The sequence below is a fragment of the Schistocerca cancellata genome, chromosome 7 (assembly GCF_023864275.1).
Source record: "Schistocerca cancellata isolate TAMUIC-IGC-003103 chromosome 7, iqSchCanc2.1, whole genome shotgun sequence".
NCBI lineage: Eukaryota > Metazoa > Arthropoda > Insecta > Orthoptera > Acrididae > Schistocerca > Schistocerca cancellata.
Window position 1 is genome coordinate 61,491,353 of NC_064632.1, and position 26,166 is coordinate 61,517,518.

At 45.5% G+C, this 26,166-nt stretch overlaps 1 protein-coding gene across 1 annotated transcript in view; it reads left to right on the forward strand.

The window, feature by feature from the left end:
- Nucleotides 1-663: 663 nt before the first annotated feature.
- LOC126092643 (medium-chain acyl-CoA ligase ACSF2, mitochondrial-like) overlaps nucleotides 664-26,166 on the forward strand; it is a 270,564-nt gene continuing 245,061 nt past the window's right edge. Inside the window, exon 1 of the mRNA XM_049908366.1 lies at nucleotides 664-722. Within this exon, the coding sequence (XP_049764323.1) occupies nucleotides 667-722 (56 nt within the window). The 5' untranslated portion in view covers nucleotides 664-666. The remainder of the gene's footprint in view (nucleotides 723-26,166) is intronic.

Below are 26,166 nucleotides of genomic sequence, written 5' to 3' on the forward strand. Positions count from 1 at the left end.
TTGATGTCTGCCGAATCACTAAAGGGGCACATATCGAACATTTGTGAATGCCTAAAAAAAACGTTTTGAGTTTTTGTATGTGTGTGCAAAGCATTGTGAAAATATCTCAAATAATAAAGTTATTGTAGAGCTGTGAAATCGCTTCAATCATTTGTAGTAACCCTGTATTTGTGCGTCGTGTGCCTGTGTGTTGGAGTGTGGTGCGGCGTGGCGGGAGGGTTCACTGTGACGTCACGGCTCACAGCCCACCTGTGCGTGACCCCTGCCGTGTATCCGTGAGTACAGCGGTAGTGAATTCAACCTTACACACTGGTCTCTCGAAAAAGATGAAATTATTTAAACTGCGTAACTAAGCAGTTCCGTTCCACCTTACAGAGAGCGTCATCATCACTCGTTCTTTGATGGTGTCCCCAGTAATCTGATAGGTGCAGTCCGCCACGCAACTTCTTCGAAATCATTATCGGTTACGTGATTTGTTATGTTTAGGAGAAACATCATAGCGCACGCTGACCCTCACTGTTAAAGCGTCTGATCTGACGCTGCAGACGTTGCCTGAAGTGGTACTTATGAACGGATTGGGCAGAATTTATCTGCCGTTTGTTATCTGCTGCCGTCTTCCCACCAGAACAACTTTCTTGCTAAGCGTGTCAGTGGTGGCTGAGCAGAATGCCTGTCGTTACGAAGCGGAAGATTTACCACGCGCTCGCCGTGTGCTACAGGCAGTAAGTAACGGCTCGCTGTAGCTTATGCTTGTTGTCAAATGTTGCGAGCACTGTGCGGTCACTGCTTGGTTTTAAACTTTGTAGAATAACACGAAATAACGTTCAGATCGTGAGAGCAATAACGTTAGACTTCAGTTGCCTGTTCGAAACTGAGGAGCCTTATTGAACTGTGTATTGCAGTTGTTTCAAATGGTTCAAATGACTCTGAGCACTATGGGACTTAACATCTGTGGTCATCAGTCCCTTAGAACTTAGAACTACTTAAACCTAACTAACCTAAGGACATCACACACATCCATGCCCGAGGCAGGATTCGAACCTGCGACCGTAGCAGTCGCGCGGCTCCGGACTGAGCGCCTAGAACCGCTAGACCACCGCGGCCGGCTGCAGTTGTTTAGTGGTACGTGTGTTTTGTGCTTCCATGTCAAGCTTCAGCCTGTCAATATGGAAATGGCACAGAAAGAGAGCAGTTATTGTTGTTTTTGACGTTTTGGCTCAGATTTTTAGTTGTCGGACAATTAATCCAAAAGTTCGCTTTCCGATTGTCTGATGCAGTTCTTATTGACACGTTACGTGACATACAAGATTAAGGAAAGGCAAACCTACGTTTCTAGCATTTGTAGACTTAGAGAAAGCTTTTGACAACGTTGACTGGAATACTCTTTCAAATTCTAAAGGTGGCAGGGGTAAAATACAGGGAGCGAAAAGCTATTTACAATTTGTACAGAAACCAGGTGGCAGTTATAGGAGTCGAGGGACATGAAAGGGAAGCAGTGGTTGGGAAGGGAGTAAGACAGGGTTGTAGCCTCTCCCCGATGTTATTCAATCTGTATATTGAGCAAGCAGTAAAGGAAACAAAAGAAAAATTCAGAGTAGGTATTAAAATCCATGGAGAAGAAATAAAAACTTTAAAGTTCGCCGATGACATTGTAATTCTGTCAGACAGCAAAGGACTTGGCAGAACAGTTGAATGGAATGGACAGTGTCTTGAAAGAAGGATATAAGATGAACATCAACAAAAGCAAAACGAGGATAATGGAATGTAGTCGAATTAAGTCGGGTGATGTTGAGGGTATTAGATTAGGAAATGAGACACTTAAAGTAGTAAAGGAGTTTTGCTATTTAGGGAGCAAAATAACTGATGATGGTCGAAGTAGAGATGATATAAAATGTAGACTGGCAATGGCAAGGAAAGCGTTTCTGAAGAAGAGAAATTTGTTAACATCGAGTATAGATTTAAGTGTCAGGAAGTCATTTCTGAAAGTATTTGTATGGAGTGTAGCCATGTATGGAAGTGAAACATGGACGATAAATAGTTTGGACAAGAAGAGAATAGAAGCTTTCGAAATGTGGTGCTACAGAAGAATGCTGAAGATTAGATGGGTAGATCACATAACTAATGAGGAAGTATTGAATAGGATTGGGGAGAAGAGAAGTTTGTGGCACAACTTGACCAGAAGAAGGGATCGGTTGGTAGGACATGTTCTGAGGCATCAAGGGATCACCAATTTAGTATTGGAGGGCAGCGTGGAGGGTAAAAATCGTAGGGGGAGATCAAGAGATGAATACACTAAGCAGATTCAGAAGGATGTAGGTTGCAGTAGGTACTGGGAGATGAAGAAGCTTGCACAGGATAGAGTAGCATGGAGAGCTGCATCAAACCAGTCTCAGGACTGAAGACCACAACAACGTGACATAGGTGTAATGAAACGTCGTGCATGTCGCAACGTTCCGAGCGTTAGGATTGACAGTGTGTAGGATGAAAGCACTATCGGCTGAAACAAGTAGAGCTGATTAGAGCATTACTTTCTGTGCGGCACAAACACGCCGCTGCAGGAGCCAGCGTGTGAGGTTTACGGCAGTTTGGCGACTAGCTGTGGTAGACACGGGGGACATCAGCCTGATGGTGAAACTTTCATGAAATCTAGTTACCCTATGAGTGACAAATAGAGCAGAGTTACCGGCTCAAAAGTATTAAAAGCAGGACAGTATTTCACAAAATCGAGACTCTTTTAAAACCAGACAATTTATTTTAGATACAATAAATTATTTACCTTGTACGCAGTTGCAGCATGCTCGAATCTCAATGAGAGCAGAAAATAATACATTGAAAATCTGACTCAGAATTATTAAATGGTTTTAGTTGTTACAAATACAATTTGTATGAGACTTGCACTGCGATTTTCTGCTGTTACTACTGTTTACCTGAGAAGACGACATACTTCTAGTTAGTAGGATGCAATCGTATATAGCAACAGTACTCAATGAATCTAAACACGATAACACAGAAAAGAGCAATTTCAAAAGATAAACTAACAAGCTACTGTTTCAGAAAGTGAAAATATCGAGGCAAGATACAATTTTAATTCGAGATATCATATACGTCGACTATGCGAGCATCGTTTCTCTAAACAATTACACTACTGGCAGCGAACCTCGTGAGAAATATATTCAAAAATGGTTCAAATAGCTCTGTGCCCTAAGGGACTAAACTTTTGAGGTCATCAGTCCCCTAGAACTTAGAACTACTTAAACCTAACTAACCTAAGAACATCACACACATCCATGCCCGAGGCAGGATTCGAACCTGCGACCTTAGCGGTCGCGCGGTTCCACACTGTAGCGCCTAGAACCGCTCGGCCACCCCGGCCGGCAGAAATATATTGTCAAGTTTGTGCAGTTTATATTCAATCCAATGACGCTACACTGTAATTCATTAGATGATGAAATGCAGCCCGCATCTCGTGGTCGTGCGGTAGCGTTCTCGCTTCCCACGCCCGGGTTCCCGGGTTCGATTCCCGGCGGGGTCAGGGATTTTCTCTGCCTCGTGATGGCTGGGTGTTGTGTGCTGTCCTTAGGTTAGTTAGGTTTAAGTAGTTCTAAGTTCTAGGGGACTGATGACCTTAGCTGTTAAGTCCCATAGTGCTCAGAGCCACCATGAAATGCAGCTTCGTTACCAAAAATGCCGGACGATTTCTAAAAATAACAAAAGTACCGGGCGGACAAAAAACAGCAAAACCGGACATGTCCGGAAAAAGCAGGACGGTTGGTACCCCTAAACGAGAGTGACGCACGCGGTACATTTCTGATAATTTCACCGTCAGGCATAATAGCCCTTTAGACTTTGCTTCGGCTGTCAAACAACGTAACAAAGAATTAAACACCTGGTATTTCTTTGTTATGCAACACCGGTTTCTCTGAAACGAAGTAAGTTTGTGGAATCCGATTCTGCCGGTGGCAGCGCCACTAGCGTTTTGTTTACATTTATAAGCAGAATACCACTCTTCCGAAAATGATCCGTATTGCGATATAGATTTGAAAATTAGGCCGACCTCTTACTCAGCACATGAATAATATTTCTTCTTCAATCATATTGCAAAATGCCTGTTTGTTAAGCATTAAAAATCTGCTTTCGTGTCCATGACAATGTATGCAGATCGTTTTTATAAAATCATTTACACACCTGCAGCGTATAGAAGTTACTGAGTACATGATTATATGTTTAGGAAGCTATGTACGGAGACGGGCCGTCTGCTGCTGCAACAAACGTGTAAAACAATGTTTGCCGCTGTCTGCTGTGTTAAAGAGTAAAAGTAATTCGCTGTGTCTTACTACATTTATAACCATTAGACGTGCAATCCTTTTTTCATTTTGTGAGTTACTCTTCTTTCATTCCTTGCCAAAAGGGAACTTTGTCACTTACACTATTTTTTAAAGAACCGAGAACATTTTCTGTTGTGCACCTGTTTAGTCTACACGACTGTTAAAAGCCTCTGGGTAGTACCGAGTCAGCAAAATTTATCAGTATTACAAATGGCTCAACGAGCGTTTATAGCACGGAGTTTATTGAAAAAATTCGTTATGATTCAGTACGAAAAAAAAATTCTTCCCTTCATTGTACACAGCGTGACTCCGTGACAATGTTACAAACTTTAACGAATGATGGAGAGACGTAAATGTGTCAGTTTGAGATAAGGGATCCTGGTCCGGAAACGACAGAGTCAAATGTTATAAGCGAAAATCGTTCTTTAACACCTCTGACTGTGCAATACATGTACTGGTACTGTTGTTGCTAAAACTGGAGGGTGGGCAACTTTCAGAGGTGCTAGTATGAACCAAAGCAAAAAAAAAGAAGTCTAGGACACATAGGCACTTCAATGTGTGACTGAAGACTATGGGCACTTGTACAGTACATGTGTTTCACAGTAGCGAAGACGAACAAATGCTTATAGTTCTTAAGTTACGCATTTTAGAGCCCATGTTTTCTAGACAATTTTTTCTTGTTTTTGGTGCATAGCGTTACCTACGAAAGTTGCCTATCCTAGAATATTAGCAATAACTGTACCGACACATGTATTCCACTGTATTTTCGCTTATTAACTTTACGACTCGGTCTTTTCCGGACCGTGGATCTTTATTTCAAATTGATACATTTACCACTCTCCATTATGCTTCGCAGTTCCTAACGCCACTATGGGATCATCCTGTATATTAAATACACTCCTGGAAATTGAAATAAGAACACCGTGAATTCATTGTCCCAGGAAGGGGAAACTTTATTGACACATTCCTGGGGTCAGATACATCACATGATCACACTGACAGAACCACAGGCACATAGACACAGGCAACAGAGCATGCACAATGTCGGCACTAGTACAGTGTATATCCACCTTTCGCAGCAATGCAGGCTGCTATTCTCCCATGGAGACGATCGTAGAGATGCTGGATGTAGTTCTGTGGAACGGCTTGCCATGCCATTTCCACCTGGCGCCTCAGTTGGACCAGCGTTCGTGCTGGACGTGCAGACCGCGTGAGACGACGCTTCATCCAGTCCCAAACATGCTCAATGGGGGACAGATCCGGAGATCTTGCTGGCCAGGGTAGTTGACTTACACCTTCTAGAGCACGTTGGGTGGCACGGGATACATGCGGACGTGCATTGTCCTGTTGGAACAGCAAGTTCCCTTGCCGGTCTAGGAATGGTAGAACGATGGGTTCGATGACGGTTTGGATGTACCGTGCACTATTCAGTGTCCCCTCGACGATCACCAGTGGTGTACGGCCAGCGTAGGAGATCGCTCCCCACACCATGACGCCGGGTGTTGGCCCTGTGTGCCTCGGTCGTATGCAGCCCTGATTGTGGCGCTCACCTGCACGGCGCCAAACACGCATACGACCATCATTGGCACCAAGGCAGAAGCGACTCTCATCGCTGAAGACGACACGTCTCCATTCGTCCCTCCATTCACGCCTGTCGCGACACCACTGGAGGCGGGCTGCACGATGTTGGGGCGTGAGCGGAAGACGGCCTAACGGTGTGCGGGACCGTAGCCCAGCTTCATGGAGACGGTTGCGAATGGTCCTCGCCGATACCCCAGGAGCAACAGTGTCCCTAATTTGCTGGGAAGTGGCAGTGCGGTCCCCTACGGCACTGCGTAGGATCCTACGGTCTTGGCGTGCATCCGTGCGTCGCTGCGGTCCGGTCCCAGGTCGACGGGCACGTGCACCTTCCGCCGACCACTGGCGACAACATCGATGTACTGTGGAGACCTCACGCCCTACGGGTTGAGCAATTCGGCGGTACGTCCACCCGGCCTCCCGCATGCCCACTATACGCCCTCGCTCAAAGTCCGTCAACTGCACATACGGTTCACGTCCACGCTGTCGCGGCATGCTACCAGTGTTAAAGACTGCGATGGAGCTCCGTATGCCACGGCAAACTGGCTGACACTGACGGCGGCGGTGCACAAATGCTGCGCAGGTAGCGCCATTCGACGGCCAACACCGCGGTTCCTGGTGTGTCCGCTGTGCCGTGCGTGTGATCATTGCTTGTACAGCCCTCTCGCAGTGTCCGGAGCAAGTATGGTGGGTCTGACACACCGGTGTCAATGTGTTCTTTTTTCCATTTCCAGGAGTGTAATTAAATCTGTCCTGTAACATTACGGGAGCTGTAAGACATTATGTAACAAAAATGGTGAAATCAGTCTGATTTTTCAGTCACGTGTATCATTTAATGGCATTTTCTGTATTGCTTTTATAGCATGAGAAGTCAATAGGCATTCTTTTTCAAATCTGAGATTTTGTTCTGAAGGAAAAGTCGATTTATAGGTAGTATCATTTAAATATTGATTCTTGACGGCAGGCACATTCAGAAGTAGCTACATCACACTTTTCGTCTCCGGCCATCCTGATTTAGGTTTTCCGTGATTTCCCTAAATCGCTTCAGGCAAATGCCGGGATGGTTCCTTTGAAAGGGCACGGCCGATTTCCTTCCCCATCCTTCCCTCACCCGAGCTTGCGCTCAGTCTCTAATGACCTCGTTGTCGACGGGACGTAAAACACTAATCTCCTCCTCCTCCTCCTCCTCCTCCTCCTCCACACTTTTCCATACGGAAAGTACTTTCGTCAGCGCATTTAACTGAAATAATTGCTAAGCTTATTTTCATTATTTCAGAGATATGGTTGCTTCAAGAGATGAATTTCTTTTAACTGCCAATAACCAGCAAGCTGAATAATGGTCCATCTCTATTCAGTTGTCTTTGTCAGATTCAGTGGTTCAGAACTAACGTAAGAACTCTTCTAGTTGTCCAGTTAACAGTGGTGCTGACAGTTTTCGCTGGTTAGAAATGCCTCAGTGGAATATAGAACAGTGGCGATCAATTTTATGGTTCGATTTTATCGATGGTTGCAGTAGGTTATTGCTTTAAAGTAAGATGCGCATGATGTTAATATCGATCTACCCTAGTCCAACTAGCCCAACACAAATATCACCACCTTCTCCGGTCACAGAAAATTTGGTCGCTTTTTCAATAAAGTATGGCCCTGTGTGTGTAATTGGTTAACAGAGGAATCATAATTTTCCCTACATTGCTGAAGAGAGCTTGTTACTTGCATAGCCGGTAGCAGTAGACAGGAAAAAATATTATGCAGATACACGTGATGTTTATTCAATAAACTTATATATATATATATATATATATATATATATATATATATATATATATATATATATATATATATATATATATATATATATATAAGACAAAACAGTCCGAAAGGTAGTTTGAACATTACAGTGCTTCTTTCTCAATACCCACAAGTCCGTATTAAGCTGCACCCGTAATTTTTGCAAAATCGGCTTTCACACCTGAAGAGAGACTTTTCCAATGCTGCGATCGCAGTTCCCGTTGGTAAGTAAAGCATTGTTCTTACATATATTAAAACTCTGACTGCTACTCTACACAACGTAGATTCCTGATCATCCACGAGTGAGTATACCGATTACTGTCTCCAAATATCAACAACGGTGACGGTGTGAATAACAGTGTAACACACTAATGAAAGAAAAAGCTTTAATGCGAAACTACTGGGTGCTTACAGGCCTTATGACTATTTCGTCTGGTGCCATGAAAGCTCCACCCCTATTACAATAGCAAGTTAAGAATATACTGTACGTTGCTTTCACTCAGTGGCCACGTGCAGATACCAAATCAAAGACGAGTAGCTGATGTATCTCTGTGACAGTACAAGCTTTCTCCAGAGAACTTCAGATAAATCTTTCTCGCAATAAATCCTGATAAGGCCTATCTGTTGTCAGCGATAAAGCCGGCTCTGCTTTTTCAGCTGTAGCTGTGATTTCTGTTCAGCGTTGGAAGGCTCGCCAGCGCTTTGAAACGGAGCAGCTGCCCCACGAGGCTGTTTGCACTGGTGGCGCCTAGTTCCGAATAGATTCAGGCGGATAAATCTGTTAGTTTGTGGACAGCACCTAGGAGCGCTTACGCACTAGAATTTGTCTTTTATTTGTATATTCTTTTTTGTTAATTCGTCTTTCTGCGTTTTTTATGAACGGCACTATAAGGTCACGGTGGAACTGGAATATAACTTTCCGCTCTTTCTGGGCATCACCGAAAACTGAATAGTAGTGAAGGTGTTTCGTAAATGAGCATTATATTACAAGAGCCTCACATTGTTTAACAGGAACAGAAAGAAAAGAAGGAAGATAGGGCACGCGCTCAGATTCCGGAAGGACAACAAGAGAAAGGAAGATCGATCGTGCCCCTATCAAAGGAACCATACAGGTATTTGCCTTAAGCAATTTAAGGAAATCATAGAAAACTTAAACCAGGATGGCCAGATGGGGATTTGAACCCCTGCCATCCAGTCCAGGAGTCCAGGGTCTTACTACTGCGCCATCTCTGTAGGTTTGCCTGGACCACTTTAAGTTATTTATTTAAACGAACCTCTTCGGAAAAACTAACACAGCAAGAATGGGGTGTACGCAGAAAGAAATGTACAGGGATTTTCTCTGCCTCGTGATGACTGGGTGTTGCGTGCTGTCCTTAGGTTAGTTAGGTTTAAGTAGTTCTTAGTTCTAGGGGACTGATGACCATAGATGTTAAGTCCCGTAGTGCTCAGAGCCATTTGAACCATTTTAAAAGAAATGTACAATAGTGTCAAATAGGACGTTGAAAGTTGCTTGTCGCACTGTCAATTTTCAAAATTACCCTTTCTACCGCGTATTCTGAATCGCAAGCACATTGCAAAGATGTTCTGTACCAAATGATCGTTTACTGAAGGTATCGCAATATTTGACTAGTTGAGTGAACGCGTGTCAGCGGAGAGGTATGAACAGGGTGACCCGGAAGTCCGTTAACATTTGAAAATGCACTAATTCACGAAATAATATAGGTAGAGATGCAAAAATTGGCACACACGCCTGAAATGACACGGAGTTTTACCGAAATCAAAAAGTGCAAAAACTGGTCAACAGATGGCGCTGGACAGCAACATGTCAGTGACACCGCATGAAAATCGTGTATAAAAGGAACCACCGAAATCCTAGAACCCTCGTGCAAACCCTGTTACGACGAGGAAGTCACGGTATGGTTTGGATTTACCATATCAATCGCGGTCGGACCGTTTATCTTCGAGGAAAGGTTTCCAACCTGTTAAAGTGACAGTTGCGAGGTACGCCTGGTTGACAAACATCTGCTGGAAGGTACGACATTTATGCAGGATGGCGCTCCACCTCGTATTGCTACACATGTGAAAGATCACTTGCGCACCTCGTTCGGTGAGGATCGCGTGCTGTGCCGCCCTTCCGTCAAGCTTGGCCTCCCAGGTCACCCGATCTCAATCCGTGTGGTTATCGGTTGTGCGGTTACCTGTAGTCGGAAGTCTACCGCGATTGTCCGACCCCATTAGGGATGGTAAAAGACAACATCCGACGGCAACTTCTGACCATACCTACTGATATCCTGTACAGCACTGTTCACAACATTGTTCCTCGACGACAGGTATTGTTGATGAATGATGGCCGAAATGTTGAGCATTTGTTATAAAGAATGCACCCTTTGCTAAAAATCAATTATGATGCTAATTATTGCTTTTTTGTCTTACGAAGTGCCATCAGTTGGTCATTTTGTGCACATTGTTTGGTTTCAGTAAAATACCATTCATTTCAAGCATGTGTGTCACTTTTTACCTCTCTATCCACATTATGCGGTGAAGCCTTTCCACCGACCTCAGTAAAAACCCTAAGAGATTTTGGTCGTATGTAAAATCAGTAAGTGGGTCAAAATCATCTATTCATACTGTCAGCGACCACACTGGCACCGAAACGGAAGATTACAGAGAAAAGGCCGAAATAGTGAATGCGGTCTTTCGAAGTTGTTTCACCGCGGAAGATACGACACCTTCCCCCCTTTCAATCCTGGTACAGACATCGAAATGGCATATATTGAGATAAACTATCGCAGAATTGAAAAGCAGCTACAATCGCTTAGCAGTGGAAAGGCTTCAGGACCAGATGAGATACGTATAAGATTCTATAATGACTATGCGAAAGCTTTTGCTCCCCTACTAGCAGTAATTTACCGTAGATCGCTTCAGCAACGAAAGGTATCTAACGACTGGAAAAAAGCGCAGGTCATTTCCGTTTTTAAGAAATGCCGTAAGACAGATCCACACAATTATAGACCTATGTCGTTGAGGTCAGTCTGTTGTAGAATTATGGAACATGTTTTATGGTAAAGAATTATGACGGTTTTGGAAAACGAACATCTCCTGTATAAAACTCAACATGGATTCCGCAAACAGAGATCTTGGGAAACTCAGCTCGCTATGTTCGCCCATGAAATCCACAGCGCAGTGGAATAACGGCGCTCAGGTTGATGCCGTGTTCCTTGATTTCAGTAAGGCATTTGACACGGTTCCGCCTTGCCGTTTAATGAAAAAAAATACGAGCTTACGGAGTATCGGAGCAGACCTGCGATTGGATTAGAGACTTTCTCGCAACACGTCGCTCTTAACGGAACTAAATCGACAGAGGTAGAGGTAATATCCGGACTACCACAGGGAAGTATAAAAGGACCGTTGCTGTTTACAGTATATGTAAATTATCTATTAGAAAGCATCGGATGCTCATTAAGGCTATTCGCAGATGACGCAGTTGTCTATACCAAAGTAGCTACGCCAGAAGACAGTAAGAATTTGCAGAACGACCTACAGAGATTTGATGAATGGTGCAGACACTGGCAGTTGACCATGAATATAAATAAATGTAACATATTGCGCATACAAAGGAAAAATAATTAACTACTGTACAGCTACACTGTTAATGACAAACTGCTGGAGACAGCGTCTGCCGTAAAATAGCTAGGCGTAACTATCCAGAGCGACCTTAAGTGGAAGGACCACATAAAACAGATAGTGGGAAAAGCAGACACTAGACTCAGATTCATCGAAAGAATCGTAAGGAAATGTAGCTCATCCATGAAAGAAGTGGTTTATAAGGCGCTTGTTCGCCCGATTCTTGAGTATTCTTCGTCTATCTGGGATCCCTATCAGGTAGGACTGATTGAGAAGATACAACGAAAAACGGCGCGTTTCGTCACGGGATCGTTTAGCTGGTGAGAGAGCGTTACGGAGATGCTAAACAAACTCCACTGGCAGACGTTTCAAGAAAGGCGTCGTGCATCACGGAGATATTTACTATTGAAATTTCGTGACAGCACTTTTCGGGGGGAGTCGTACAACATATTACTTTCCCTCACACACATCTCGCGTATTGACCACGAGGAGAAAATTCGAGTCGGCCGCGGTTCAAAAATGGTTCAAATGGCTCTGAGCACTATGGGACTTAACATCTATGGTCATCAGTCCCCTAGAACTTAGAACTACTTAAACCGAACTAACCTAAGGACATCACACAACAACCAGTCGTCACGAGCCAGGGAAAATCTCTGACCCCGCCGGGAATCGAACCCGGGAATCCGGGTGCGGGAAGCGAGAACTCTACCGCACGACCACGAGCTGTGGACTCGTCCCCGGTAGACGAGCGGTTCTAGGCGGTTCAGTCCGAACCCCGGGACTGCTACGGTCGCAGGTTCGAATCCTGTCTCGGGCATGGGTGTGTGTGATGTCCTTAGGTTAGTTAGGTTCTAAGTTCTGGGGGACTGATGACCTCAGATGGTAAGTCCCATAGTGCTCAGAGCCTTTTGAACCATTTGAGAAAATTCGAGAAATTAGAGCCAATACAGAGGCTTACCGACAATCGTTCTTCCCACGCACTATTCGCGAGTGGAACAGGGTTGGAGGGATCAGATAGTGGTGCCGAAAGTACCCTCCGCCACACGCCATTGAGTGGCTTGCGGAATACGATGTAGGTGTAGATGAAGTACTGAATTGTCAAATGCTAACGGACTTTCGGGTCACCCTGTGCTTTTGGGGGGTAGAGCTGAGAGCCAATTTTAAGCCAGCACCACTGCGCGGCCGCGGCGCTGTTCACCGCTTGAACGACACGAAGCATTCCAGTCTGATGATGTCTGAGTTTCCGGATAGTATTCGTGAGCAGTCCTGGCTATTGCTTCCACATTTTTGCTGTGGACAGCTAGTGTAGTAACTTCGTTTGAGGATGGTTTGTCATGGGCATTCTCATGCAGTCAATCAGAAATGTGTAAGTAGGCTGTTTATGTTTTCTTATTGGCAACGTTACGTAGCGCTCTGTACGAAAATCACTGGCTGTGCTGTGTGCAGTCTGTGTCTAGTTTGCATTGTTGTCTGCCATTGTAGTGTAGGGCAGCGGCAGCTGGATGTGAACAGCGCGTAGCGTTGCGCAGTTGGAGGTGAGCCGCCAGCAGTGGTGGATGTGGGGAGAGAGATGGCGGAGTTTTGTAATTTGTCATGAACTGCTATATATATTATGACTGTTAAGGTAAATACATTGTTTGTACTCTATTAACATCTTTCATTTGCTAACTATCCCTATCAGTAGTTAGTGCCTTCTGTAGTTTGAATCTTTTATTTAGCTGGCAGTAGTGGCGCTCGCTGTATTGCAGTAGTTCGAGTAATGAAGATTTTTGTGAGGTAAGTGATTTCTGAAAGGTATAGTTTAATGTTAGTCAGGGCCATTCTTTTGCAGGGATTTTTGAAAGTCAGATTGCGTTGCGCTAAAAATATTGTCAGTTTAAGCACAGTCCTGTATAATTGTTCAAAGGGGATGTTTCAAATGTACGGCGACCAACCCAGATACGCGTGCGCGTTAAAGCGCCTGCTTCCGAGATGGGGAGAGCCGCCGGTCCCGGTTCCAATCCACCTGCCGGATTAATGACGAGGGGCGGTGTGCTGGCCGGCCTGGACGTGGTTTTGAGGCGGATTTCCACATTCTGCCAGGTACAGTCGTGGACAAAACGAGCGAGACCCCTCGCCTTTTCGTTATGCTGGTCCGCACAACTTTAAAGTCTGCTAGACAGTATAACAGGCAAGGCGACGAAGTGCTACCAACATACTATGCAAGTTCGCTCAGCTGATGTGCTAGATAGCTGGGTTGTCTGCTAGCGTAGTGAAAGGTGTTTGCTACTGCAAGGGAGGTCTGGTTTGTTTTCGGTTCTAATCTCGATGGTGGCAGATAGACTATCAGTAAAGGAATTCGAACAAATTCTCGCGCCCCCAGTACGTTTTATTGCTACCTATATTCTGTACCGGCGCCCTGTGGATGTCGATATTAAACTCTTGTAGAATTTCATACTTGTTACTGCCTACTTTTTCCGCTTCTGTCAAAAATTGAATTAAGTGTGGCACTGAATGATTTTTAACTGAATTTCGTTATGAATCTTCACGCATTACTAAATTTGCTCACTTTCATGGTAGGTCAGCAACGGTAATCCGGTATGACTGGTCTGAACGGTGACACAGACCATTTCGAGGCCGCATGCGCATAATATTTTGCTAATTCGTAACGATCTGAGTTACTTTGTCATACTAAAACAGTTATGTTATCTCAATAAGCTGAAATTCATTTTTATTAGTACAGTTTATACTAATTAGTATTTCTTCTTTCATTTAAATCTTATATTTAGGTGTTGTGGTTAACACGCTAATCAGCATTAAAAAGTCTTACATATGATTGAAAACAGTCTGACAAATGTAGGATAGTTTTTCAATTTCACGCCTGTGCATAGTATGTCGGTAGCACTTGGTTACCTTGCCTGTTATGCTGTGTAGCAGACTTTAAAGCTGTGCGGATCAGCATAACGAAAAAGCGAGGGGTCTCGCTCGTTTTGTCCACGACTGTACATACCGCGCTGGTACCCCTGTCCCGCCTCAGTTACTGCTATGTAAACACTTAGAAAACTTTTTCACACTTGCACACACAATTTACTCTAAATGCAGGCAGGTGGGGTGAATTGATTGCTTCCTGGGGGGGGGGGGGGGGGGCGATAGGAGACTGATGTCTTAGATGTTAAGTCTCCTTACAACCTTACAATCGTAATCAGCCGCAGAGGTATAGAGAGACTGCGGCTGCAGTTTGACGTAATATTTGCCTGTTGCATTTTCATGTCTTTATTGTGCTTTTACTTGTGAACAAACTTAACATTAATGATGCTCACGATACGGATCTAGGTTTCCATTAATCGATCCGAATAATAGGTGTGTTGAATAGATTAGACTCTCGCTGCCTTGTATGCCAGATGGAGTACGTATGAACAGTTGTACTCGTTCCTGTAATAACTATACATTGAATTGAAGCTTCTGTGATCTGTTTACAACCCTGCGTCACTTATGTAGTCGTGTTTAAAGAGACCACTATTTACGTGGCATTGTATGCATTTTGCACTGCGTGTACTGCGGGCTTTCTAAATAAAGGAAATGTAATGATGGTGTGGTGGCCCTTAACTACGTACCATCCGACTTAGAGTTGCAATATCAAAAGTTTCGACTGGTCTCGTTATCTAGGGGCTGGGTTACGTAGTTGCTGCATTACAAGCCATATACTGCTGAGTCAACAGTATACAATATGAACAGACTCACGAATCGGATGGTCGAAGTTCCTATCACTCGGCAATTGTGAATTTTCAACGTAACATAAACGTTTACGAGTGAAAGATTGCAGTTAAATAGAATCTGCAGGTACTATCTTAACGACATTAAATGAGTACGATAGTGGAAGTACTTTTGAGAATGCGGTATATTTCCGCAAAACACTTATTGGTGTCGATGGTCCAGCAATTAAATAAAATATAAGCTGAATAACAGGGAAACAATAGATTTCTAGCCGGCCGCGGTGGCCGTGCGGTTCTGGGCGCTGCAGTCCGGAGCCGCGGGACTGCTACGGTCGCAGGTTCGAATCCTGCCTCGAGCATGGATGTGTGTGATGTCCTTAGGTTAGTTAGGTTTAAGTAGTTCTAAGTTCTAGGGGACTGATGACCTAAGATGTTAAGTCCCATAGTGCTCAGAGCCATTTTTTGAACAGATTTCTACTGCACGTAATTAGCTATGAACAACAACATAGCTCGCGAGATATTCACTTCTAAGCGCACACTACGTCTTCACTGTAGAAGCCACGGAAATTTCACAGGTGCACAAGTCGGCACTCCGAAGTATTTCTACCTGCCGCGACCGCGCGCAAACCGCTCCAGTCCTTCCCGCGGCCGAGCGTCCGTCTCGCCGTCGCGTCCAGCACTTCCTGTGTCGTGTGCCGTACTTCCCCGAACTGCCACACCGCTCGTAACTACCTCGAGTCCTCCCCGGAGACGATCGCTGTGATTGGTTAGAGCGCTCGCGCCATGTCTTCAAGATAACGCACCCACAAACATATTTAAGCACATACGAAATACTGGATCTACATTTAAATACTTGAAATTAAATGAATTTTCCTACGGATGGACTATAAACACGCTCTAACAAACATTATTAAATACATAAAAAATTAAACATATATCAAAAGAAAAGAAGGAAAAGGTAGGCCAGGAGCTTAATGTCTCTGTGCTTTCTAAAACACAGTAAGTATTTAACCAATTTCTTCATGAATAGTGTATATCAGATATAAACAAAGACGTAGATGAATAAATATACGAGGGCAGTTCAATAAGTAATGCAACACATTTTTTTTCTGAAACAGGGGTTGTTTTATTCAGAATTGAAATACACCAGGTTATTCCCCAATCTTTTAGCTACACAACACTATTTTTCAACGTAATCTCCATTCAATGCTACGGCCTTACGCCACCTTGAAATGAGGGCCTGTATGCCTGCACGGTACCATTCCACTGGTCGATGTCGGAGCCAACGTCGTACTGCATCATTAACTTCTTCATCATCCGCTTAGTGCCTCCCACGGATTGCGTCCTTCATTGGGCCAAACATATGGAAATCCGACGGTGCGAGATCGGGGCTGTAGGGTGCATGAGGAAGAACAGTCCACTGAAGTTTTGTGAGCTCCTCTCGGGTGCGAAGACTTGTGTGAGGTCTTGCGTTGTCATGAAGAAGGAGAAGTTCGTTCAGATTTTTGTGCCTACGAACACGCTGAAGTCGTTTCTTCAATTTCTGAAGAGTAGCACAATACACTTCAGAGTTGATCGTTTGACCATGGGGAAGGACATCGAACAGAATAACCCCTTCAGCGTCCCAGAAGACTGTAACCATGACTTTACCGGCTGAGGGTATGGCTTTAAACTTTTTCTTGGTAGGGGAGGGGGTGTGGCGCCACTCCATTGATTGCCGTTTTGTTTCAGGTTCGAAGTGATGAACCCATGTTTCATCGCCTGTAACAATCTTTGACAAGAAATTGTCACCCTCAGCCACATGACGAGCAAGCAATTCCGCACAGATGGTTCTCCTTTGCTCTTTATGGTGTTCGGTTAGACAACGAGGGACCCAGCGGGAACAAACCTTTGAATATCCCAACTGGTGAACAATTGTGACAGCACTACCTACAGAGATGTCAAGCTGAGCACTGAGTTGTTTGATGGTGATCCGTCGATCATCTCGAACGAGTGTGTTCGCACGCTCCGCGATTGCAGGAGTCACAGTTGTGCACGGCCTGCCCGCACGCGGGAGATCAGACAGTCTTGCTTGACCTTGCGGCGATGATGACACACGCTTTGCCCAACGACTCACCGTGCTTTTGTCCACTGCCAGATCACCGTAGACATTCTGCAAGCGCCTATGAATATCTGAGATGCCCTGGTTTTCCGCCAAAAGAAACTCGATCACTGCCCGTTGTTTGCAACGCACATCCGTTGCAGACGTCATTTTAACAGCTCCGTACAGCGCTGCCACCTGTCGGAAGTCAATGAAACTATACGAGACGAAGCGGGAATGTTTGAAAATATTCCACAAGAAATTTCCGGTTTTTTCAACCAAAATTGGCCGAGAAAAAAAATGTGTTGCATTACTTATTGAACTGCCCTCGTATTTATAAGCATGCTGCTACCGTTTTATCCTGTAACTGTGGAGTACTTATGGCATGACGCGATCGATAGAATCGGCCACTTTGACCTCCAATAACTCATGTACTATTCAAGTTACATGCCTGTAATTCATACTAATTTACCAATTTAATAGCTTTCTAAAGACACGTAGATCGAAGAAATCGGATGAACCGTTTAGATTTTGTAAATTCGTTGCTGGCGGTTATGTGTATAATTTACCGCCGGATACTAAAATTTAAACTAATAAAGATATTGAAAATCTGATTACACGATCAGAATCGTCGTGCAAATAATAGTAATGCACATGTTAATTTTTGAGGTATCATGATTGATCTGGCTATTAATCTCAATACGAACTGTGAAATGTGTGCCATTAAGGTTCCACAAAGCCCGCCATCTTTGGCACTCCGGGCGTGTCTCCTTCATCAACATAGCGCCACCATGGAATTCCCAGCCTCGTGGTCAGGCTGGACCCCTCTTGCTTCGGCCATCGTCTGGCACCACGTGGTCGGCCCGCCAAGCAGCCCGTGCGGTCACTGCTCCCTCCGAACTTAGAATATTTTCAGGGCGCGACGACTCGCCCGTTAGCTCACTGTATGAAGTCTTATCCATCCTCTGCCTTCAGCAGGCCTGCTAATTAATGCAAGACACAAGTGCCATCAGTACTGCGGAACTTATCAGCGGTAAAATTTGGGCATACTTCGAATGCTTCTCAAGTCAGAAGATAAGTGACGACTTGGAGATCCTGAGATTGCTTGTTGCTGACCGTATTATGTTCGATGCGTCTACCTTGGATCTTTATATTTCAAGCGTTGTACAGAAAGGTGTCAAGTTATCAGACGGTACCATGAATGCTCACTGCACATGATTTACCTGCAGATAGTGAACTGCTAGAGGTAAATTGTGACCACTAAATTAACCCAGATATTCATTCATGCTCCTAACTCTTTCCGTTGCACAAAGCACGCACTAACTACTCTCGAATATGCGTTTAAAACATGGTCAGATAGCGTTATATATCACTCTTGGGTCCAACGTCATGCAAAAAAGGGATACTTACACAAACCATTTTTCTGAAGACGTACTTTCATATATTCAGAACAGTAAACGCAAGAGTTTGGCTTGTACGTGAACCCCCTATAAATGTGATGTAGAAATAACAAACTTTCACGGGGCACTGAAAGAGGACCTTATGCAGTAGTTCAAACCCCATCGCCGTGGATGGAATAGAAAGCACTTGCTGAGGATGAAAACACGTAACAGATTACTGCCGAAGGCACAATTCACACAGCTGACTCAGGTTCAAAGAGGTCGTATTGTGGCTCTGCAAGGGGCTTGACGGTACGTTCGAAGAATTACCCAAAATTTTGAAGTGAAGTATCAGGTGGTACCCGTATTGGTGCCAGTGGTCCAGTGACGGTGAAATGTATTTCGACCTGGTTGAGGACGAAAATAGCATACGTAATCATGCTTATACCCCAGCAGCAAACGAGCGGCCATTACCGACCACGCGGCGACCTTGGTACACATTAGGACTAATGTTCCACCCAGAGTATCAGCTAGGACGATTACAAACCGTTTGCTAGAATCTGGCCATGACATCTACTTCTTGCCACACTACATCATGTAGACCGCTTTCGATAGTGTAAATCGCCCAAATCTATGTATAGTGATGGGAGAAGATTTGCCTTTGCGTCGGTGTTGATGGTTTACAAAAATGGTTCAAATGGCTCTGAGCACTATGGGACTTAACTTCTGAAGTCATCAGTCCCCTAGAACTTAGAACTACTTAAACCTAACTAACCTAAGGACATCACAGACATCCATGCACGAGGCAGGATTCGAACCTGCGACCGTAGCAGCAGCGCGGTTCCGGACTGAAGCGCCTAGAACAGCTCGGTCACAGCTGCCGGCGATGGTTTACAAATACTGCGTCCACTTGAAGAACGAAGTTCATCAGTCATCAGGATTGGGGCTTGGAGGGGAGGCCATGCGGAGGAGGTGGATCATAGGGCGTCATGATCGCTATCCCACAAGAAACTTTATCTGAAGTATTTATATGTTTACTTTTATGAATTTCCAAATATGACAGCAGACTTTCGCAGGATAGAACCCCATGAAGACTTCGAGTCTCGAAGATGGCAAGGGCTTCTAGAACGTCCAAGCTTTGCTTAACAAAGAATACTTTTCAATTGCATGAGTGACGGCATGCCAACCTGGGTGGGCTTGAGACCTGACCACCGCGAGAGAACGCACCAGATAGTTGTAGGCACCCTCTCTGTCAGCGGACCGGACAGCCTATGGATGGATGCCTTCAGAGAGGGTGCCTACAACTATCTGGTGCGTTCTCTCCCGGTGGTCAGGTCGCAAGCCCACCCAGGGTCCACTTGAAGAACGAAGCGGAGCGGATCAGTCCCGACCCACTCACCTATGCGTACTACGCAGCGCACCACAACGGACGAACTGCACAACGGGTTTATCAACAAAAATATCCTAATCGCCGTATCCCGCATCATACAACCTTTGCTGCTGTGTATCAATGTCTGCGTGAGACCGGGTCATTTAGCAAATTACCTAGACAGGGGCGCCGTCGCACGGTAAGAACGCTGCAATTTGAGGAAGCTGTCGTACAGCATGTGGAGCGGGATCCCTGAACAGCACTCGTGCAATTGCACTAAGATGGGGACGAATCAGACGAATGTAAGAACAGTCCTTCGAGAGTAATTGTTACGTCCATTTCATTAACAGCGTGTCCACAACCTGGAACCAGTTGACAACCTTGAACCAGTTGATTATCCACCTAGAGCACAGTTTTCGCAGTGGTACCTGGAACAGTGTGAAATGCATCCTACATTTCCATCCTCTGTGTTGTTTACCGATGAAGCAATGTTCGGGCGTGATGGAGTCTTCAACATGCACAATTCGCATGTTTCGAGTGAGGATAACCCATATGCCACACTTACTAGCGCTCATCAAGTGCGGTTCTTCGTTAATGTATGGGTCGATGTTGTTGGGGACTGTTTAATTGGGCCGTATCTGCTACCTGGGCCATTAAATGGCAGGCAATATTACAATTTCCTCGCCAGAGCATTGCCAGAATTGCTGAAAGACATCCTACTCTCTACAAGACAACGCATGTGGTTCCAACATGACGGGGCGTCGGCACATTTCAGTCGTCGTGTGCGTCGATTCCTGGACCGACGGTTCCCAGGAACGTGGACTGGCAGAGGTGGTCCTGTACCATGGCCTGCTCGATCCCCAGATATGTCGTCTCTGGACTTTTTTGTTTGCGGAGATATGTGCAACCTTGTTTACGCAACTCCTGTTGCATCGGAAGAAGATCTGATTGCCCGGATAGTAGCAGCAGCAGGAACAATTCAGGGTACTCCTGGGGTTTTTGCCCGTGTCAGACAGAACACGATCCGACGGTGTAACCTTTGTTTATGACTCAATGGAGGCATTTTTGAAAATCTGCTGTAACTGAAATTAGGTTGTGTTAATGAGTTGTCTCTTGGTCATAAAAAAATGGAAAAGTGTTTGTTGGTTTAATTAATTTGCCGCCAGAGAAATTTTCCTCTACCGATTTAAATACTCCTCATAGGAAAAAATGACATTAGGGAAAAATATTTGTTTTGATGTCCCCTACAACCTCCCAGAGTTTGTCGGTTTAAATACTTTTCACCCTGTATACCCAAAGGCTATGAATTCTTCCCACCCTCCAAGAACGAAACCAAGGACGAATCAGTCACCCCCAACATCGTGGGACCACACCCACTTTAAGGGGTAAACCGACGACCATCCTACCACTGACTCTCAGGTCCCTGACGCATCTGTGACAATAATCCCCCTCTAGATCCATCCCCTATGACTACATTCGCTGCTGCAGCTCAGTCTCCTCCTGCTCATCTCTCATCTGTCTTCTGTGACAAGTACCAACGCCCACCAAACTGAAAGACTGTCTGCAGCCTCCTCACACCCACCTGTTGAAGTGCTACAGCCCTCCATTGTGTCACCTTCTCCACAAGTAACCACGCTCACCACTGTCTGCTGCAGGTCAAGCAAGCCACCCGGGATATTCCCCCAGTGACAAAGACAGATGCTTCTTTCTGGGATGACATGAGAGATCCTCCAGGCCATCTCTCTGTTCATACAGCGCCACATCAGGGCTGTCACTAGTGAAACAGCTTAAAAGATCCGTCGCTTGGAGGATAGCCTCACCAAGGTCATCGCCCTTGTTGACAGGCTAAGCCAGATTTTATTATAATGGCGAATCGCCCATCGTACAACCACCAGCCCCCTAGGTATCCAGTTGTCTGTGTCTTTAATGCTAATGGCATTAAACATATGAAGACTGAACCGAATATCTTCCTCTATGACCACCATGTGGGCATTTGACTCAGAAACCCACCTGAAACCCACTGACAATTTTCGTCTCTGCAAAATGGTTTGCTGTCGCACTGACTCCATTGCTGAGGTGGGGGCATGGCATGGTTCTTACACAAGAAACTCATTCATAATGACAAGGCTTTCCAACCATTAGAACATATAGAGGTTATGGCAGTCACTATTTCTACCCACCTTGGTGCTATTACTTTTGCTGCAACGTATTTTAGCCCTAATCTACCACTTCTTGACGCAGACCTCTGTATCTTGACGTCATTTAACAAACTCATTGCTGGGGCAGATCTCAATGCCAAGCATTCAGCTTGGCATTCTCGCATTGCCATTCCCATGAGCAGACTCCTTCTTGACCTGGAAGATCCTCTGGCACTGTCGGTCTATGGCCCACATGCTCCCACCCATATACCAGTCTGTTCTGACAGCCAGCCGGACGTTCTGGATGTGGCCATTTTCAAGAACTTTGCAGTGCAGTTTTCGTTGGAAACAGTACACGAACTGGCCTCTGACCACGACCCCATGCTCCTGCACCTTACTGACGTCGCTCTGTCTTTTGATTTCCGTTCTACCGTGACCATCATGGATTGGGACAAATTTTCCAGGATCGTCAACGACAACACTCGACAATACCTTGACCTGACAATACCTGCCAATCTGGTTAATGCCAATCCAGGTGATGAAGGCCTCTACATCCATTGTCCTAAGGGCTTTAACTCCACTGGATAATTTGCCTCCCCTATTGCATGAATTCAAAATGCAGAAGAAACGCTACTGCAGGTGGTGGAAGCAGTTTCTTGACCCTCAGGATAAGCATTGCATGAAGCATCTTCAATGCGAATTCTGCCACCGCCTCGCCCATTGGAAAACAGAACAACGGGAGGACAAGATGTCCGCCTTTCTCCTCCAGCAGAAAGCAGAACAGGCTGTTGTTCAAGCCCTATGGCGCTTCACGGTGAAGACCAACCATCCCATCCATGCAGTGGACATTTTAACTTATGATGCCCTCCGCTTGGTAGAAACTCAGGCCGATGTATTTGAGGTTCAGATCCAATTGCTTATCCAGGACCTTATGCCTGATAAACTCTAGAATGAATTCGATATTCTGGTGGCTGTTGTCACTTTCAGATAAAGACCACCTCTGACTGCCCCTCACCTTACATCCTGAGTAGAAATCCAATGGATCCTCTGGGGGAAGCGTGAGCATTCGTCTCCAGGTTTGGATGACATCTTTAACGAACACCTCCGCGAGATTCCATCGTGCCACTGGTCTTATTTACCAGCATCCTGAACCGCTGTCTCACAACCAGCATTTTCTCCCCACAGTGGAAGCAGGCCAAACTGATTCCCGCTCCCAAGCCCTCGAAGGATCTTATGGTCCCTACTAACAACAGGACCATTAGCCTTGTAAATACCACGGCAAAGGTTCTACAATCTTTGATCCTCCACCGCATTTCCCAACCTTTGGCGGCGGCTGGGACAGTCCATCCAGAACAGTTCGGATTCGCTTCCCACCTGTCGGCCGAACTCCAAGCTCTTAGGATCACAGAACATGTCAGCAAGCACTTTAACTCCACCGAGTCGATGCGAGCGGTTTTCCTAGCCTGCAAAATGCGTACGACAAGATTTGGCAGGACAATCTTGTGTACAATATGCTGACACAGACGACCATTCCCGAAGTCTGTGTCAAGATCGTGGATAATTTCCTCCATGAGAGAACATTCTTGGTTACTCAGCAAGGAAAATGCCCAAGCGTACGTCACATGACGATGGATACCCCTTAAGGCTCTGTGTTGTCTCATATCCTCTTTACCATTTATGTTAATGATATGTCGGTCATCCCACACTGCTACCTGGCGCAGTACTCCGATAGTACGGCGCTATATACGACCGGCCGCAACACGGACCAGCGCTCTGCTCGTCTCTGGCGACTAACGGACGCGACAGTGACCTGGTGTCGTTCAAATAAGATTGCCCTCAAGATTGCCGCCAAGACTACGGCAGTCTACTCGCCAAACGGCACCCAGTCCTCCACCACAAGATCACTATTGAAGGCATCTGGGTGCCATGGTCCCCTGATACCAAATATTTAGGTGTCTGTACGGATAAAAAACTGCTCTTCCATCGATGTGAAGGAGGACAGGAGCTAGTAGAAGCGTTGTACCCAATGTTCAACAGCAGGGAATTGAATCTAGAAACCAAGCTCCGACTGTACCGGATGGTTGTCCACCCTTCCCTCACCTATGGCAGCACTGCGTGGCCACAGATGCAGACCCTCCAGCGCCTGCATAAGAAGTGCTTCAGTGGAGCCTGTATGTCCCTGTCCTCACGAGGGCAGTTAGCCTCCAGGAGGAAACAAACAAGGTAACTGTGAAGACGTCAATTCGAGAGAAGGCAAGGCATCTCAGTGACGAAGTGGATGCCCTGCACGACACGGTGACTGGCTTACAAAACATTGGCACCATAACTCCCTAGCACTGACACAGCCACCCTGTTCCTCTCACCATTTTTGAGAAATTATATTCAGAACATGGCTAACGATAGCCCTGTTACGGTCACTAATGAAGTGCCAGTCTTTATATGACCACTCAATATTTGTCGACCATCATACGACCACTAATATTAGTACCTATGTAGTTGTGATACCTATTGGTTGCTACCTTGAACTTCCACCGTCGGAGTGTGCCATGGGACTTCAAGTGCCACCACCACACCTTCAACTTACACTCCAATGACATCTTTGTAGGATAGAACAAATTTACCTTTACAGCAAGACAGTAAGACCGAGATCCATCGGCGACGCTCTAGCTCAACCTATCACAAAGAAAATGACCCATGTGGCCGCAGACACTTCGCACCGAGCTATTAATCTGTCCGCGTCAGTCAAACGCCGGCTTACGCGCTGCGTCGGATGACGTCAGAGCTAGGCACCTACCAAACGTGCTCGGTAAAAGTCGGAAGCGCACTCGCGAGGACTGCGCACCGTCCCTGGATCGCTTGGATTTCACAGAAGTAACTGTGTGTGTAAACAGTAATGTTGACAAAACTGCGTGGCAAGTAGTGAGATTATGTTGCGCTTTTTGCGGCGGGCAGTTAACTTGGATGACTATAAGTCAGGGCGATAACTATTTTACTTGGAAGTTACCGTAGAGTTCGCCTGTGAATTGCTGATAGTGCTGTTTATGATAGGGACATTATTATTATTATTATTATTATTAGGATTACTATCATGTTTACGCATGCGAACTTTTTGAGTATATTAATCAGTTAGAACTCAAAACTTTTATTTATGGACGTGGTTCCTGATGCCGTTGAATAAATACACTACTGGCCATTAAAATTGCTACACCACGAAGATGACGTGATACAGACGCGAAATTTAACCGACAGGAAGAAGATGCTGTGATATGCAAATGATTAGCTTTTCAGAGCATTCACACAAGGTTGGCGCCGGTGGCGACACCTACAACGTTCTGACGTGAGGAAAGTTTCCAACCGATTTCTCATACACAAACAGCAGTTGACCGGCGTTGCCTGGTGAAACGTTGTTGTGATGCCTCGTATGAGGAGGAGAAATGCGTACCATCACGTCTCCGACTTTGATAAAGGTCGGATTGTAGCCTATCACGATTGCGGTTTACCGTATCGCGACATTGCTGCTCGCGTTGGTCGAGATCCAATGACTGTTAGCAGAATATGGAATCGGCGGGTTCAGGAGGGTAATACGGAACGCCGTGCTGGATCCCAACAGCCTCATATCACTAGCAGTCGAGATGACAGGCATATTCTCCGCATGGCTGTAACGGATCGTGCAGCCACGTCTCGATCCCTGAGTCAACAGATGGGGACGTTTGCAAGACAACAAACATCTGCACAAACAGTTCGACGACGTTTGCAGCAGCATGGACTATCAGCTCGGAGACCATGGCTGCGGTTACCCTTGACGCTGCATCAGAGACAGGAGCGCCTGCGATGGTGTACTCAACGACGAACCTGGGTGCACAAATGGCAAAACGTCATGTTTTCGAATGAATCCAGGTTCTGTTTACAGCATCATGATGATCGCATCCGTGTTTGGCGACATCGCAGTGAACGCACATTGGAAGCGTGTTTTTGTCATCGCCATACTGGCGTATCACCCGGCGTGATGGTATGGGGTGTCGTTGGTTACACGTCTCTGTCACATCTTGTTCGAATTGACGGCACTTTGAACAATGGACGTTACGTTTCAGATGTGTTACGGCCCTTGGCTCTACCCTTCATTCGATCCCTACGAGACCCTACACTTCAGCAGGATAATGTACGACCGCATGTTGCAGGTCCTGTACGGACCT